The sequence below is a fragment of the Colobus angolensis genome, unplaced genomic scaffold, assembly GCF_000951035.1.
Source record: "Colobus angolensis palliatus isolate OR3802 unplaced genomic scaffold, Cang.pa_1.0 Scaffold33, whole genome shotgun sequence".
Taxonomy (NCBI): Eukaryota; Metazoa; Chordata; class Mammalia; order Primates; family Cercopithecidae; genus Colobus; species Colobus angolensis.
In genome coordinates this window covers 13,103,957-13,121,945 of record NW_012116599.1, presented here as the reverse complement: position 1 = coordinate 13,121,945, position 17,989 = coordinate 13,103,957, and the positions used below count along the sequence as shown (strand labels likewise).

Genomic DNA, 17,989 nt, shown 5'->3' with positions numbered 1-17,989 from the left:
TTGGGAGGCTGAGGCAGGAGAATTGCTTGAACCTGGGAGGTGGAGGTTGCAGTGAGCTGAGATTGTGCCACTGTACTCCAGCCTGAGTCTCAGAACAAGACTCTGTTTCAACAAAAAAAGTTGGTTGGGCGCAGTGGCTCACGCCTGTAAATCAGCACTTTGGGAGGCTGAGAAAGGCAGATCACTTGAGGTCAGGAGTTCGAGACCAGCCTGGCCAACACAGTGAAACCCCGTCTCTACTAAAAATACAAAAATTAGCTGGGCGTGGTGGTGTGCACCTGTAATCCCAGCTACTCAGGAGGCGGAGGCAGGAGAATCACCTGAACCTGGGAGGTGGAGGCTGCAGTGAGCCAAGGTCATGCCACTGCACTCCAGAGTGAGACTCCATCTCAAAAAAAAAAAAAATGTCAAGGCCTAACATTCAAGGTAAATCACATGGGTTATTGTGAAATACCTGCTGGTTGCTTTCCTTGACTGCTAAAAGAAACTCCACCCTGTTTTTAGATCCTTTAATGCACTATCCACTGTGAGAAATTAAAAAAAAAAAAAAACTATACTAACGAAAAATGCAAAACAGACCCATGTTCTACTTTGTTAGAAATTTGGGAAACTGTTTTTTTTAAACCTTTATTTTATTCAAGGGAATTTTTTTTTTTTTTTTTTTTTTGAGACGGAGTCTCGCTTTGTCACCCAGGCTGGAGTGCAGTGGCGCAATCTCAGCTCACTGCAAGCTCCGCCTCCCGGCTTCACGCCATTCTCCTGCCTCAGCCCCCCGAGTAGCTGGGACTACAGGCTCCTGCCACCACACCCATCTAATATTTGTATTTTTAGTAGAGACGGGGTTTCACCTTGTTAGCCAGGATGGTCTCTATCTCCTGACCTCGTGATCCGCCCGCCTCGGCCTCCCAAAAGTGCTGGGATTACAGGCGTGAGTCACCGCGCCCGGCTGGGAATTCTTCACTACTTAGAAGTGTGAAACCCAGGCACAGACTTGCCTTTGATGGCAGAACTACCCAAAGCTTGTCCAGGTAAAAGGCCACAGTCTTTGGCAATGGAACTTGAAACAAAAATGAGAATTCAAGTTCTTCCCTTTTGGTAAGATTAAACAAATGGAAGAAATTGGTTTCACATGAAAATGAAAGTGGAAACCTGTTCCCTTAACACTCTGAGATATCGGCACTCTTGTATGAAAAGAAGACTCCTACGCCCTGTGATTACATGTGCGAGAAGGCAGGGGAAGGTCCCTACTTTATGGATCGATACCGTCTAAGATGCAAATACATGAGGATTTACTGAGTTATTTGACAGCAGTTATTCTTTTCTGAAGGATAACCTTTGACTAATCTTCATTCTTGCACATCAACTTCCACCACACGCACACATGCACATGTATTTTTGCAAAGTGGAGCTAAGAGTGCACACATTTCAGAGTCTGCTTCTCCACTCTTTCCCACCTGACATTTTATCAGACAGAAGCATGGTACTAGACAAACAGATCTCTCCCAAGCTCTACTTAGTAATCCTTGGTAGAAGCTGTGGGCCTTTCCTTGCTTTCTGTCTCCCAGTCATTCAGGAAAGGAACAGTTCAGACCAGCTAAGACCAGGACAGAGCAGCCCGAGGGTTGGTGCGGGACACTTACCCTGACACTGTGAGCTTCACCTTGATCTGGTAAGACACGAGGATCCCCAGGACGGTCCGGTCTATGCCCTCTTTAATGCTGCCCAAACAGAAAGGAAAAGGAGAAGGATGATGGAGAGCAGAGGAGGGCGAAGAGCAGATGGGCAATCTTTCCATTCCAGTTCTCCAGGGACTGGTAAACTCACTGAGCTGCCAAAGTCCTAGAAGTCCGCGTACTTGGGGAGTGGGTGTGGGGACTCCTTGCAGGCACTGGAGGAATTCCTGCATCTTCTCCTCTAGAAGTTCCCAGAGGGCAGAGCGTGCATCCCCCTTCTCTGTGCTTGACCTCTACAGATGCACATCCCCCGGTCATCCTCCTCAGCAACTCCCTTCTACCATCTGCCAAAACTGCCATCTCTGCAGGTCCCCAAGTCCTCCTGCAGGCTTTGCCTGCCTGGATTATCTCAGCAACTCATGTCCCACATGCCAGGCCCCTTCTCTGAGCTCTGTGGCCACCTGCAGGTTCTGCCTCAGAAGCAGCCCGCAAGCTTCCCTGGCCTGTCTTTGCTACTTCATCCCCAGCTGTGTCCCAGCGCCCCCCGCGCCAGACGTGCCAACACAACCCTGCACCAGAATGACCCCTCCTTCTCTCCTGACTTCCAAGACATCCAGCTGTGTGTCCCCAGCACCCAACATCAGACCCAGTACCAAGTGAGAGCTGTCAATATTTAAGTGAATGTGCAGGATGTGCAAGGCCCTCAGATGTGTCCCCAAAGACAGTGCAATGTGACATTCCTTGACAGCAATGTCATTCCAGATCCCACTAATATGTACTGAAGTCCCACTATCTGGCAGGCACTGTGCTGGACATTTCATCACCGATGCTTATCACGTGGGATCCAACGCGGAGGACATGAGGACTCCAGGATATCCAATAACAGGAATTAAGGTATGAAAAAAGCCATGAAATGCTAGCAAACTTCATGTAAATGATGATAGGAAACAAGCCCAGAAACCTGAAGGCTACAGGCAGAAGGCAGGGGAGGGTGGAATAGCTCTGGAAAGAGAGTTGGGGAGGCGGCCAGCAGGTGCTGGGCCTGGAAGAAGATGTCAGCTCGGGAACCTCTGAGGGGAAGTGTCTCAGGCACGTGTTTCCAGGACCACGGTGCTCCCCAGAGAGCTCATTGGTGTCTGGAGCTCCTTTAAAAGCGGGCAGAATAGCCAGACATGGTGGCTCACACCTCTAATTCCAGCACTTTGGGAGACCGAGGCGGGCAGATCGCTTGAATTCAGGAAGTTCAAGACTAGCCTGGACAACATGGTGAAACCCCATCTCTATTGAAAGTACAAAATTAGCCAGGCGTGGTGGTGGGAGCTTCTAATCCCAGCTGCTCAGGAGGCTGAGCCAGGAGAACCTCTTGAACCCGGGAGGTGGAGGTTGCAGTGAGCCAAGATTGCGCTACTGCACTCCAACCTGGGTGACAGAGTGAGACTTTGGCTGAAAAAAAAAATAAAAATAACTTTTAAAAAGAGGGCAGAATATCTTTATCTGGACTTGCGGAGTATGGCCAAGTACCTGGTGAAGAGAGGATGCCTCCAAAGGGAAAAAAAGGGGGTACGAGCTTGAGATTCTCCCCCTTTGCTGGGATTGACTTTTTTTTTTAGATAGGGTCTCATTTTGTTACCCAGGCTGGAGTGCAATGGCATGATCATAGGTCACTGTAACCTCGACCTCCTGGGCTCAAGCAATCCTCTCATTTCAGCCTCTCAAATAACTGGGACTACAGGCATGTGCCACCATGCCCAGCTAATGTTTTAATTTTTGTGGATATGGGGTTTCGCCATGTTGCCCAGGCTGGTCTTAAACTCCTGGGCTCAAGCCTTGGCCTTCTAAAGTGCTGGGATTACAGGTGTGAGCTACTGCCCCCAGCTGGGATTAACTACCTTGCACTGAATGGGGCCGAGCAGCTGCTGAACAGAACGTGCTCTGCCACCTGCCTGAGAACGCCCTGCAAACTTTGTTCCCTGGCATCTTCCTGCATTGGCAGATTTGCTGTGGAGTGTACTTTGCTCTGCTATTAACTGATTCAGTGACCTTTCATTCTGGTTCAACCTCAATTTCTTTATCCATAAAATGCATATAAATAAACTTCCTCATGGAGGTATGGAGAGTCATAAATGATTTTTTGTTTTGTTTTGTTGTTGTTTTTGTTGTTTTTTCTGAGATGGAGTCTCGCTCTGTCAACAGGCTAGAATGCAATGGCGTGATCTCGGCTTACCACAACCTCCACCTCCCAGGTTCAAGCGATTCTCCTATCTCAGCCTCCCGAGTAGCTGGGATTACAGGCACCCGCTACCAGGCCCAGCTAATATTTGTATTTTTAGTAGAGACAGGGTTTCACCATGTTGGCCAGGATGGTCTCCAACTCTTGACCTTAGGTGATCCGCCTGCCTCAGCCTCCCAAAGTGCTGGGATTACAGGTGTGAGCCACCACGCCCTGCCGAGTCATACATGTTTAGAAACTAGTCCACACACCACGAAACAGTCCCACAGTGCAGTGAGCCGTCATTGTTCATCTTATGATTCCTACGCCCTTGAATACATTGATCTAGGCTCTCAGTTTCCCTGATATTCTCTCCTGGAGCTTCATGAATGTGCTTTAGAATCTAACACAGTCACTTGGCCAATTATCCTCAGAAAATCCTTTGACTTCCACCTGCTTTCTGCCAGTTATTCACTGTTCCCCACTCTCGGTGTCTGAGAGTGTGAGCTACTGAGCGTCGGGGTCTTGCGGTCCAACAATCCAGTCTCCTGGCCGTTGGCATCACCTTGGAGGTGGTCTGCTGGGGCCACAGAGGGAACCCCCCGCACATCACATGGGGAGGTGGCAGTGAGTGGGCCCTGAGCCTGGGTTTTGGCTTCAACCCAAAACTCTGAGAGTTCACCAACAGACACGCTCCTGGGAAGGGAAGAGCAAAAGCATGGCGCGGAGGGACAGTGGATGCTAACTTGGGAACTTCGCTGTACAGTCTTTGCTAGATCTGCTGCCCAAATTCAGCCAGTGGTCCTTTGAGTCAGGGTCAGCAGATCAGTACCTAATTTCATTTAAATTGAATAGACATCTAAAGTCATTAGGACCTCCTGTTCTTCACAATTCCTGATGGAAACGGATGAATGAATGAATGAATACAGCCAAGAGCATCACTCAGTTTACATGCTTAGGGCACTACACTAGCCAGTGATGCTCTAAAAACAGCAGCTGACATTCCTGGAGCACTCACTGTATGTCAGGCCCCACGCTTTACATGGACTGTCTCACTGAATCCTTATAGCCACTCTATGAGACTTGAACTATTATTGCCCCCACTTTACAGACAGGAAAACAGAGGTTCTCAGAGAACTCAAGGCATTTTCCCAGGGTCAGCAGCAGAGCTGGGATTAGCACACAGCTGTCTCCATGGCCCACAGGCGTAACCCCCACATCACACACATCACACCAGGGGTGAGAGTGGGATCCTTGTTTGGGTCCCTAGGTATGCTACACACGCCAGGCCACCATGCTGCATGTGCGTGCATGCGAGCCCAGCAGGGTGACGTGAAGGGGAGCAGACCAGCACCAGCTCGCCCTGCCGTGGCCTATTCCCTGAGCCTCAAGGACTCACATGGTGCTGGAGGCAAGGTTCGTGTCCTCATGCTTGATTTTCCCGTCCAGGGCAATGCCTCTCCTTTCTCGATTGTTAGCCAGCAAGGGCAGCAGCGTCAGCGTCTTGGTCAAAGTGCTGTTTGGCGGCACTTTTTCTCTAGAGGAAGAAGAACAGAGGAGATTTATAACCATAAAAGCTGCCATGGGCCTATTTGACATTAGGCATTTTCCAGGATGCATATCCCCGATGGACCTCCTGGGAAGATGGGTTCAGGTGCCTGGGAACTTGCCTTACGAAAAGCAGAACAGTGCTTGTGAAATCTCAGGGTGGGCTGGCAGTACAAGGAGGATATCTCTTCAAGCAACTCAGCCTATTCTGAATTGCTGAATTTCTAGAATGTTCTATGGAGCTAATGAGACCAACTGGCTTGAGAATCAGAGACCACAGTCTCCTCCTGAGACTTGAACCACACGGTGGCCTGCAGAACCTTCTGGTTAGCGTCAGCAACGAGCCCAGGCCAGAAAGGCTCTTGTCACCAAAAACTGTCGCTATAAGGGGGTCGCAGTGTGACTGTGTGGTAAGTTGTCTAGAGGGGCAACGCAGGGACCCACAGTTTGTGGATCACAAAGACGGACTGGCTTGGGTCCAAACAGCACATGCTCTTTCTTTGCTGGATCTTCTTCCACATCAGTCGGGGTATAGATTTCTCAACATCTGACAGATGGCGGGGACCCTGTGCCAACGGGCGGGTCTGGGATCAAGCTGGGGACACAGCAGTGTGTGTTTCTCCAGGCAGACACATGGCAGCATGGCCAGGATCATGAAGCAGCCTCCGCGACTGGGGAGTTGGCTGCTCCGCTCACATGCCTGCTGTGTGCCAGACCTGGTGCTAAGGCCTGTCCCCAAAAACTCTCACCTTACCCTCATCATCCCCATACCAAGCAGGTGCTCCCAAGATCCCCATTTTCCAGACGGGAAGTGTGCTCACGGTCACGTGGCTGCACACTGTCTGACAGCAGAGCCCATTCGTGCTGGCAGCACACTCTCCCTCCTGTGCCTAGCCAGAAGAAGGCGGGGTGTGGCCAGCATCAGGACCATTCTACGGCTGTCCTGAGACAGCTGGAAGTCTGAACTGCCTATCTGGGAAAGGACGTCCTTTCCCTAATCAAGTTTCCCTGGATAGGTAAAAGCAGCTCTTCCCTATCCTGCCTCCAATGTCTACAGGATGCTCTTTCCAGAAATCTGCCAGAGCCCAAGGTGGCCCATATCCTACCATCTGGGTCCTGGTAGAACCTCTCTTCATGAGCATAATTTGGGCATTGAAAAAAGCAGAAACAGCATTGTAAAGATAGCTGGAATAGGAAGAGGGCCCTTGGGGTTGAGCTCAGAGGATGGACTTTCTGTGTGTGTGCAGAGCGTGCCAAAGGACTATGTCTAGGCCCTGGGGCCACTCCTCAGAGCTTCAGGATGTGGGTTTGGACGGCGGGGAGCAGCTTGGGAGTCAGGTCTGACCTGGTTCCATGCAAGCCTGCCCACCAAAGCCCCAGCAGCCACAGGGCTCTGGGACGATGGCTCCTGCTCTGCAGCTTTCTGAGTGACCTCTAGCCTGAGACTCATCAGCACGGTCCAGTCCAGCTCCCAGGCTCCTCCAGCCTTTGGGGGACGTGGGGATGCTTTCCAGTTTCCTGAGAATCTTTGACCCAAAATGCACCCAACACTTTGAAAGAGGATCAGGTGATGGAATACGTATTAGGGGAAAACTGGGCCAGGACCCTTTGCTCCCATGTTGCTGAGCACATGTGGAAAGGTGAACCAGGGCCAAGACCCCTAGGACACAGGGATGTGTGAGGATCCCCTAAAGGCAGAACAGAGCCCAGGCTTGGCAGAAAGGAGGCAATAAGAGGTGGTTCTTTCCTGTCTCCCTCCCTTGTAGACCTGAAGGTTGAATCTGTTTTGAGTAACAGTAATAGTTTCTCCTAAAGTTGCCTTTTAAATATGACCGTATAGGCTGGGTGCGGTAGCTCACACGTGCAATTCCAGAACTTTGGGAGGCTGAGGCAGGTAGATCACCTGAGATCAGCAGTTTGAGACCAGCCTGGCCAACAGGTGAAACCCTGTCTCTACTAAAAATACAAAATCAGCCAGGCACGGTGGCTCACACCTGTAATCTCAGCACTTTGGGAGGCTGAGGTGGGCAGATACGTGAGGTCAGGGGTTCGAGACCAGCCTGGCTAACATGGTGAAACTCCGTTTCTACTAAAAATACAAAAAATTAGCCAGGGGTGGTGGTGTGTGCCTGTAATCCCAGCTACTCAGGAGGTAGAGGCAGGAGAATTGCTTTAACCTGGGAGGCAGAGGTTGCAGTGAGCCGAGATCGCACCATTGCACTCCAGCCTGGGCAACAAGAGTAAAACTCTGTCTCAAAAAAGAAAAAAAAAAAAAAATCAGCTAGGTGTGGTGGCGGGCACCTGTAATCTCAGCTACTTGGGAGACTGAGGCAGGAGAATGGCTTGAACCTGGGAGGTGGAGGTTGCAGTGAGCCGAGATCTCACCACTGCACTCCAGCCTCGGCAACGGAGTGAGACGCCATCTCAAAAAAGCATATCTATTACTTTATATTGTCTTAAGGAATCAGTTTGTCTTTCATCACTCCCCTACCCTAACCTTCCTCTAACCCTGCTAATATTTTTTACATACAACGGTCCTTAGAACATGCCAGCGAGGCAAAGAGTTAAGACCTGGCCAAGCTATCCTCTTGTGGGGCTGGAAGTGGGGGATCATCGCCCTCCACTCTAAGCCATGTGTTAAATGAATCTATTGATTTTGTGGCACACGGCAAAGCTGGGCAGGTCTCTCAGGCCAGCATAAAGGAACCATGGCAGGATTCTCATTTGTTTTTGATTCTAACAAAGGGGAAAAGTCATTCACAACAACCGGCTAAGAATGGATATATTATAATCCAGCTGTCACTGGTATTACGATTTTCAGTTTGAGATCAAAAGATAGGGAATCCTAGCCTGGGCTGACAGTTCATTTGACCATCTTCTGGGAGGCGGAAATAGTATCAAATTCCTAACAATTCATTCCAAGGATAAATAGAAAAAGCCAGTTGATCCCATGGTGATATTTCTGTCTTTATGTCTCTCCTCTGCATCATTCTTTGGCTAGGATTAATCCTCAGAACTCCTGTAAGATGGGCACAGAGGGGTGTGGTAGATGCAGAGATAAGATGCTAACTTTCTGTGCAGCCCTCGAAGGGAGAAAGAGGAAGGAAGTGGAAGGCTGGCGAGCTAGCTGAACATTCTAGTTCCCTCTTCAGCAATAACCGGTGAGAAACTTGACACAGAAGGCTGAGACGCCCAGGAAATGGAAACCCCACCAGCTACTCACTGCGCTTCCTCCATAGCCACAGGCTTGACGTAATAATCACTCGAGTAGAGAACCACATTGGCCACCTGTTCCACTGCAAGAGGAAGACGGGAGTCAGGTGGTCAGCACTGGTCCCCCCACACATGCATGTTCCCTGTGGCCTCCTGGGGTGCACGCTGGTCTCTCCTCTCTGATGATGGTTTCCCTCCACTTCCCAGGCTTGGCTTTCTCAGCCCTCAGCTTCAAGGCTGTGGTTTTGAAGTTCTGTCTCTAGGTCATTTCTGGTCACCCATAACCTCCTCTGTGTCAACTCCCACCCATGGCCCAGTGCCTGCAACTCGCAGGCTGCAGCTCCTGGGAGACCCCTCCTTTCCCATGCTTAGCCCCATCTAACCTATCTCCATCTTATTTCATGAACATTGTCCTTCCCGTCCTCCAAGAGACTAGCTAGAGGCAGCACAGGACTGGTCGGCGGGTGGAACGTGGTGGATAGAAAGATGGGCCTGGAGCCAGGCTGTTTGGGTGCCAATCTTGGCTTAGCCACTAACTGTGGTGTGAATTATTTAGCTATTCTAAGCCTCAGTTTCCCCATCCGTAAAATGGGAGTAATAACTGCATCTAACTCATAGGGACGTTGTGATGATTAAAAAGATGACTTTTAATCACCTTTAAAATTAAGTTTGAGGATTTAAAAAAAAACATAGGCAGGTTCTCCCTATATTGCCCAGACTGATCTTGAACTTCTGGGCTCAAGGGATCCTCCCACCTTGGCCTCCCCAAATGCTGGGATTACAGGTGTGAGCCACCACTCCCAGCCAAAGTTTGAGGATAAAGAAACAATTTGTGCAAGGCATGCAGCACAGTGCCCAGTCTATAGAAAGCAATTAATATTTTGTTTTAAAAAATTTAACAGCTATCTGGGTGCAGTGGCTCCTGCCGGTAATCCCAGCACTTTGGGAGGCTGAGGCGGGCGGATCACCTTAGGTCAGGGGTTTGAGACCAGCCTGGTCAACATGGCGAAACCCCCTCTTTACTGAAAATACAAAACTAGCTGGGCAAAATTGGTGCATGCCTGTAATCCCAGCTACTTGGGAGGCTGAGGCAGGAGAATGGCTTGATCCAGGCGGTGGAGGTTGCAGTGAGCCGAGATCACACCACTGCACTCCAGCCTGGGCAACAGAGGGAGACTCTGTCAAAAAAAGAAAGAAAGAAGGAAGGAAGGAAGGGAGGGAGGAAGGGAGGGAGGGAGGGAGGGAGGAAGGAAGGAAAGAAGGAAGGAAAAGAAAAGTCTAGAATTCCTTAGCCTGCACACATCAGAATTTCTGACCCTCATCTGTGCTGACTCACAGGGAAAAGTGGTATATGACACCTAGGGCCACTGCTCACCCTGGCTTGCCTGGGATAGCCCATTTTAGGACTGGAAGTTCCACGTCCTCAGTCCTGGGCCACCTGGGATAGTTAGTCACCCCAAGATGTATAAGTCTCATTTTGTCCTGGTCATCAAATGTTTGAGTTAAAAACTGAACTTAGAGGTTACCCTCACAGGTGATTCCATCATGTCTTTCTCGTAAAAGAGCCACATAAGACCATCATATATGACCCCCTGTGCTTTGATGCCCTTTGAGCTTAGTTAATGTGTGGGAACAGCAGGCAGAAGGCGCCTTCCCTGTAGGATATGGCAAGGTCAGCCATGACATGATGGCCATTTGAGCCGAGACAGTCACACTTCAACATTTACAAAGCGCTTCCACATGGGACCTCTCCTTAGAGCCACACAAAGCCTGGGAAGGCAGACAAGGAGCCCCTGCTGCGGATGCTGGGATCACAGAGCCCAGAGCAGGAGTCCACAGATGAGGCCTCACCCACGACCCTGTGCTGCACCTGTCAGCAATGCTGAGCACTGTGGGGCCCCTCCAGGAAGGCATGACCATGGAAAGAGATCACTTGTCAGGAATTTTGTTCCAAGACAAAAGCCAGCCGTAAGTGGGCAGGAAGTTGACTGAGATGACTTGTAAGGCCTTTCTCCCTCCACAGTCCTGCTGCCTGTGACGGCAGAGACAAGTAGCCAGTTCCAAGGACCCAGAAGGGCCTTGTCAGACCAGAGAAGTGACCCCTCAGGAAACAGGATCAGAAACTCTAGAAGACTGCCCTCTACTTTTGGGAAGAAGGTCCTACCGAATGCTTTAATCTTCTTCACGGTCTTCTCTGTGTTATTGGTGACAGTCACGGTCACAGGGATGGGTTCCCCATGGAAATAGATCTGGAAAAGTCAGCAGACAGGTCAGAAGAAGAGAACAGATGTGGTGGTGTCTTTAATCTCACAGCTTTCTAGATTCACCTCAATCCCTTTCCCTAGATTAAAAGCGGCAGAATGTTAGGAAGATGAAGTGATAGCAATACGTTTCTTCTAAGGAAGGGCCTGAAACACATTCCACCCACCTGTGGGAAGCTAGGGAGGGGAATGGAGTTCCGGTCATCGCATGGAGGAGGCCAGGGGTCAGGAGGTTATGGGGGCAGGGTGAGTGAAGTGAAAGGAAACCACTGGGAAAGCCAAGTGCTGGCATCCCGCCCAGCAGAGCCGGTGTCACCCAGCCCCTGGGCACACCCACACAAGTGTATGCACACACAGTGCACACACGGCTGACTGCTGATCGGAGGAACCAGAGGCAGCCTCGGCCCACAGCTTTCACCTTTTCCCACCATGACACCCCTAAGAGATGACATCACAGGTGACACCGCCCTCCATATGGTTTCTGCAAAACTTAAATTTCACAGGCAGTGAAGAATTTGCGATATCACAGCTATTGATGCTCCATGGTGAACAAGGCCCATGGAGGTGGAGAGGGCAAGGATAGCTGGGGGGCAGGTATGTGGAAAGCAGCGCCCCTTCCTTCCCCAGTCCCTCGGGACACCAGTAGGTGGAAACCCTCCACTAAGGACCACGCTGACCAGCTCCAGGCTGTGAAAACAGGCCAATCACCTACGCGTGTTGGTGCTTTATCCTAAAAACAAGCTTCCTTGCAAGGCTCCGTGTAGACAGGGGCTGGGGCTGGTGAAGAGGGGGTGTGGGGCCTGCCCGCAGGCCTGCTGCCCTGTGGGTAGTAGCGATGGGAGGTGGTTACCTCTTTGCTGAGAGAGACCGCAAGGTGCAGGGGCTTGTCAGACATGAAGAACTGCCAGGCCGCCTCAGCTCGGGGCTGGGGACCCATCTCAAGTGGGGCATGCTGTACTTTCCGGATCAGTAACCGCACGGAGCTCCTGCGGGGAACAGCCACAGAGAAGCCAGGGATTGGCACTCAGGGCGCTTCAGGGAGGCCTCTGTTCTCTCCCAGCCGTCACACGGGGATTCTCCAGGGACACTCCCCGTGGAGACAGGGTGGACGGAAAGAGGGCAAGGACACTGGTCAGAGCCTGAGGCAGCCCTGACGGTGGGAGAGCCTGGGGGTCTGGTTTCTGGTCCCTTCCCTGGGGGCAAAGCTGTGGGGCCAGGCAACGTCCCAAGGGCCAAGCTTAGCCTCTTAGGCTCCATGGGCTCCCGGCTCTGCCTCCTCTCAGAGAGGCTGAAGTGTGAGGGCATCAAGGACCTCATGGAATAGCTGCCATATACATGCAAGCTCCATGACTGCAGCTCACTCTCCTGTGCCTCCAGAGATGTGTACACGGGGCAGGAGGAGACAGGGTGAAGGGCCAGGCGGAAACCTTGCTTAGGTGAAAAAAGAAAACAGCACGCGGGTGGGAGAATGGGAGGGATGGAACGGTAGGCTTAATGGTTGTAGAGTTCCTGCTCGGGCAATGAGAAAGTTTTGAGTATAGACAGCAGTGATGGCTACACAACATTCGGAATGTCCTTAAGCCACTGAATGGTACATTTAAAAGTGGTTAAAATGGGCCGAGCACAGTGGCTCACGCCTGTAATCCCAGCACTTTGGGAGGCCAAGGCGGGCGGATCACTTGAGGTCAGGAGATCGAGACCAGCCTGGCCAACATGATGAAACCCCGTCTCTACTAAAAATACAAAAAAAAAAATTAGCCAGGTATGGTGGCGGGCACCTATAATCCCAGTTACTTGAGAGACTGAGGCAGAAGAGTCACTTGAACCTGGGAGGCGGAGGTTGCAGTGAGCCAAGGTCACACTGCACTCCAGCCTGGGCGACAGAGCGAGGCTCTATTTCCAAAAACAAAATAAAATAAAATACAAAAGTGGTTAAAATGGCAAACTTCATGTTGTGTATATTTTACCACAAAAAACAAACAAACAAACCAAAAACCTAAAGAAAGGAGAAACCTGGGAGTTTTAGGGGCTTATGTGAGCCCTGGAGGTTGCTTACTTCCCTGTCATTTTCTTGTATTTTTTTTTTCCCAAAAATGATCAACCTTTGACCTCCGTCCCACATGCAGATGGTACCCCAGCTGTGCCAGCCCTGTGGGAAGAGTTCTGTTCCGCAGAGACAAGGTGGGGCCATCTCTCCTCTCCACCCCCACGCAGACCCCTCACCTATTCCACAACCACACTCTTACTTCTTGGGAATTTTGTCCTCTTCGTCATCGGCGCTGTCTGTGGCGAATGCTTTGACCTCAAAGTCAACCCCACAGGACTGTTGGGAAGAGAGAGCAGACAGGCAGCGATCAGCGCCTCCCACCCTGGGTGCCGGGCCAGAGGGCCACACCTCACGTAGGGCACGTGACGTGGCACTCTCTCTTTTTGTCTTGGCCGTGTCCTATTCGGGGTTGCACCATTTAGGGATTTGGAAGCATACTAACAGTGAAACAGTGACAGTAGCACAAGGAGTGTGCCATGGGCCCAAGCCCTCAGAGGGAGGGGATCCGCCTGCCCCACAAGCCCTCCTGCTGCCGTGGAGAGTCACTCGCATCCTCGCTGTCCTTGCCTCCCGCCACCTTGCACACTTAGGTGTCCCCAACTGTGACCTCGCGCATGTTATTGACTTCCACTGCCTACAGCAGGGGCCCGAGGTACAGGCGCTCACAGGGCCAGCGCTGGGGTCCAGGAGTGCCCTGATACAGTATGGAACCCTGACCCCCATGGTCACCTGCTGTTCAGCGGCAGCCTCATGTGGCCAGGCAGCAAGGCACCCAGTGCTGGCAGCTCGATTTTTTTTTTTTGGAGACGGAGTCTCACTCTGTTGCCCAGGTTGGAGTGCAGTGGTGTGATCTCGGCTCACCACAACCGCTGCCTCTCAGGTTCAAACGATTCTCTTGCCTCAGCCTCCAGAGTAGCTGGGATTACAGGCATGCGCCACCATGCGCGGCTGATGTTTGTATTTTTAGTAGAGTTGGGGTTTCACTATGTTGGCCAGGCTGGTCTCAAATTCCTGACCTCGTGATCTGCCTGCCTTGGCCTCCCAAAGTGCTGGGATTATAGGCATGAGCCATCGCGCCCAGCCAGCTCAATTTTTTAAAAAGAAACTCCACATGGAATTTGGAGTGAAATCTCCTAGTTTTTAAATTAAATAAAAAGACTTTTAAGCATTGTGTGGGTTGAATGAACACATCTGCCAGTGACCTTCCCCCAGTTCCCAGTGTGTGAAGCCCCTGGCCCCCAGTGCAAGCCCTCTGTAATCTCCCTCATCTCGGCACGTTCACAGGTGTTGGAGAGCCAGAGCAGGGCACCAGCCTGCCCTCCACCGCTGCCTGGAGGAGAAAGGAGAGCTGACAAAAATTACAGGAAGCCAGTTCTGTCCATGGTGACATATGAGGCACGGATTTATCGGTTCTGCAACCAGGGAACCATAGCAGTTCTAAACTCTAGGTGGAAAATAAATACGCATCCTTCCCTGCCATCAGCCAGCCATTGTTCAGCCACACGAGTGCCTATTCTGCTTGCCCACCTGGGTTCCTCAGCTGTCGAGCCCCCAGGCCCCCAGGCATTCAGGCACTTCTCTCAAGCTCCCTGGGCTCAGGGCGCACCCCCTTTCCTGAAGCCCTGCAGCTGTGCTAAGACCTTCTCCTCTCCTAGAACAGGGAACAGGTGGTGCTTTGTTGGGCCTGTACAGTGTTGTAAAAATCAAGAAAGGTCACCTAAAAATCTGAATTTGGGGTCTCTCTTATAAAAAACTATAAGGTCTAACACAACCAATTTCATTTCCCGTTGTTCCGTGCCCCCTTCTTCTGTAATCACCTCGTCTTCCCCCATCTCGACTGCACACACCCCACCCCATTTTCCTGGAACAGTAGCTTCGAGATGTTCTGAAAGTTGGATTTGTAACATAGCCCAGTAAACAGACACAAACATCTGAAACAACTCTCCTGACACCATATTCGGCTTTGCCATGTGTGACACTCTCTGAGATTTTTCCAATCCATTCTGTTTTGTTCTATTCTATTCTATTCTATTCCATTCTTTTTTTTTTTTTTTTCAATAGAATCTTGCTCTGTGGCTCAGGCTGGAGTGTAGTGGCGCAATCTCAGCTGACTGCAACCTCCGCCTCCCAAGTTTGAGCGCTTCTCCCACCTCAGCCTCCTGAGTAGCGCACCACCATGCCCAGCTAATTTTTGTGGGTTTTGTGTTTGTTTTGTGTTTTTTTGAGATGGAGCCTTGCTCTGATGCCCAGGCTGGAGTGCAGTGGCACAATCTCGGCTCACTGCAGTCTCCGCCTCCCAGGTTCAAGCAATTCTCCTACTTCAGCCTCCCGAGTAGCTGGGATTACAGGCACCCACCAACATGCCTGGCTAATTTTTGTATTTTTAGTAGAAACGGGGTTTCACCATGTTGGCCAGGCTGGTCTCAAACTCCTGACCACAGGTGATCTGCCCGCCTCAGCCTCCCAAAGTGCAGGGATTACAGGCATGAGCCACCGCGCCCAGCCTGTTCTATTCTATTCCATTCCATTCTGTTTTTTTAAAATGCCATTTTGGATCCACAACATTGATTTCACAAACTGCTAACGGGTCAGATGCCCCAGGACAAAAACATTGCCCTTGTCATCACCTATCACTGCCAAGCCCATAATCCAGCTACAGAACCTGCCACTCTGCCCTCAGTTGTATCTGTGTAGCTCCCTTCCTCATGAATCCCAGACCCAGTGGCTTACAGGGCCTGAACCCACAGGTCCTAGCACCTCCCTCTCCCCCTGTCCCTACTGCCTCCTTCCATGCTGGAGCCCCGTCCACCTGGCTCACTCCTCTCTCACACAACATCAGCCCCCAAAGCACATGCTTGGCCAACTCAACTCCATCCTCAACTCTGTGGCCATAGTGACCATTTGGAAAGTCAGCGCCTGTCATTCACAGCCTGCCAATGGCTCCCATCTCATTCAGGCAAAAACCCAAGTCTCTACAACATTGACAAGGCCCTTCATGATCTGGCCACACCTCCCCTTCCACTCTAACCTCAGCATCCCACTTTCTTTTTTTTGTTTGTTTTTGAGGCAGGGTCTCACTCTGTTGCCCGGGCTAGAGCGCAGTGCAATGGCATGATCACAGTTCACTGCAGCCTCTGCTTCCTGGGCTTAAGTGATCCTCCTACCTCAGCCTCCCAAGTAGCTGGGACTACAGGCATGTGCCACCAATCATGGCTATTTTTTGTATTTTTTTGTAGAGATGGGGTCTTGCCACGTTGCCCGGGCTGGTCTTGACTCCTGGGTTGATCCACCCGCCTCAGCCTCCCAAAGTGCTGGGATGACAGGCCTGAGTCACTGCACTTGGCCTCCTCTTCCATCCCTTGCTCCTCTCACTCAGGAGGCAGCCTCCTCACTGCCCCCGGAACACAGCAGGTGAGGTGCGCCCTCTACCTGGAAGGCTCTCCCCTGGGAGAATGTGGCTTTCTCCTTGGCCTCATTAGAGGCTGGCTTTAAACACCCTCAACATACATCCCACCAGATACTCCTGTTGTCTCTCACAAGCCTCTTGTTCTCCACAGCATCTGTGGCCACCTGACATGCCGTGTAGTTCCTTGTTATGTGGGTTTACCTGGTGCTCTCGGTTAATGTGTGAGACTCATGGGGGTCGGGACTCTGTGATTTTGTTCACAAGGATGTTCATGGTTAATAATTGCTGAAGATGAGTGATGGGTTCATAGAGGATCTTTATACTGGTCACTCTACTTTTGAGTATGTTTGAAATTTTCCATGATGAAAAGCTATCTTTAAAAGACTAATGGGCCGGGCACGGTGGCTCACACCTGTAATCCCAGCACTTTGGGAGGCCAAGGCAGGCAGATCACTTGAGCTCAGGAGTTTGAGACCAGCCTGGTCAATGTGGTGAAACCCTGTCTCCACACAAAACACAAAAATTAGCTGGGCGTGGTGGCACACACCTGTAGCCCCAGCTACTCAGGATGCTGAGGCTGGAGAATTGCTTGAGCCCAGAAAGCAGAGGTTGAAGTGAACCAAGATTGTGCCACTGCGCCCCAGCATAGGCAGCCGAGTAAAATCCTGTTTCAGAAAAAAATAAAAATAAAAAAAGAAAAAGTCTACTGAAGGAATGAACAAATCCATGAAGCCATGGCATTTCTTCTTGAACTAACCTTTCCTGAATCTTGCGGAGCTGGCTGCAACATCACTGAACAGGGCAAGTAGTCAGGAAACTGTGGAAAGAAACAAATGAAAAACCATTTATTTCAGAAGGGGCTGTTCCATGGGTAATATATAATCATGTAAAAATTAGAAAATAAAGATGATAAGCAAAAAAAAAAATTCACCTATACTCCTGACACCCAAATACATGTTGCTAACATAACCTTCCCAAAATTTCCTGCCTGTACACATAAATATGTATGTTTTGTTTTGAGATGGAGTCTTTCTCTGTCACCCAGGCTGGAGTGCAGTGGCATGATCTTGGCTCACTGCAACCTCTGTCTCTTGGGTTCAAGCAATTCTCAAGCCTCAGCCTCCTGAGTAACTAGGATTACAGGCACACACCACCACGCCTGGCTAATTTTTGTATTTTTGCTACAGATGGGGTTTCACCATGTTGCCCAGGCTGGTCTCAAACTCCTGATCTTAAGTAATTCACCCACCTTGGCCTCCCAAAGTGCTGGGATTATAGGCGTGAGTCACCACACCCGGCCACGCCTAAATATGTGTATGTGAGAAGACGTTTTACAGAAATGGGACAAAGTACTGATCGTGTTCTGTAGTCTGTTTACTCACTTCATTAATTCTAGTCCTTTTCAGAAAGGATTGTGACCATTTTCCCACATCAGAAAATATAGCTCTGAATCATCTGCCTTAGGGCTCTAGAATATACATTTAACGTAGCCAGTCCCCTTTGCTGGCTACTGAAGTGGTCTTTACTTTTTTTGCCATTATAAACAATGCGGTAATAAATCAATTTTAGCCAATTAATTATATAAGCTGCACTGCTAGAAAGAGAAGCACTTTTTTTTTTTTTTTTTTTTTT

The 17,989-nt window shown here is 50.4% G+C and overlaps 1 protein-coding gene across 2 annotated transcripts in view; it reads right to left on the bottom strand.

The window, feature by feature from the left end:
* The window catches only part of SAG (S-antigen; retina and pineal gland (arrestin)), a 41,449-nt gene that overhangs the window by 8,066 nt on the left and 15,394 nt on the right, over nucleotides 1-17,989 (bottom strand). For both annotated transcript variants that reach the window (XM_011952029.1, XM_011952028.1), the window contains 7 exons: nucleotides 17,115-17,174; nucleotides 13,151-13,227; nucleotides 11,755-11,890; nucleotides 10,808-10,892; nucleotides 8,654-8,726; nucleotides 5,282-5,419; nucleotides 1,641-1,718 (listed from right to left, as the gene is read on the bottom strand). In XM_011952029.1, coding sequence (XP_011807419.1) covers nucleotides 1,641-1,718; nucleotides 5,282-5,419; nucleotides 8,654-8,726; nucleotides 10,808-10,892; nucleotides 11,755-11,890; nucleotides 13,151-13,227; nucleotides 17,115-17,174 — 647 coding nt within the window. The remainder of the gene's footprint in view (nucleotides 1-1,640; nucleotides 1,719-5,281; nucleotides 5,420-8,653; nucleotides 8,727-10,807; nucleotides 10,893-11,754; nucleotides 11,891-13,150; nucleotides 13,228-17,114; nucleotides 17,175-17,989) is intronic.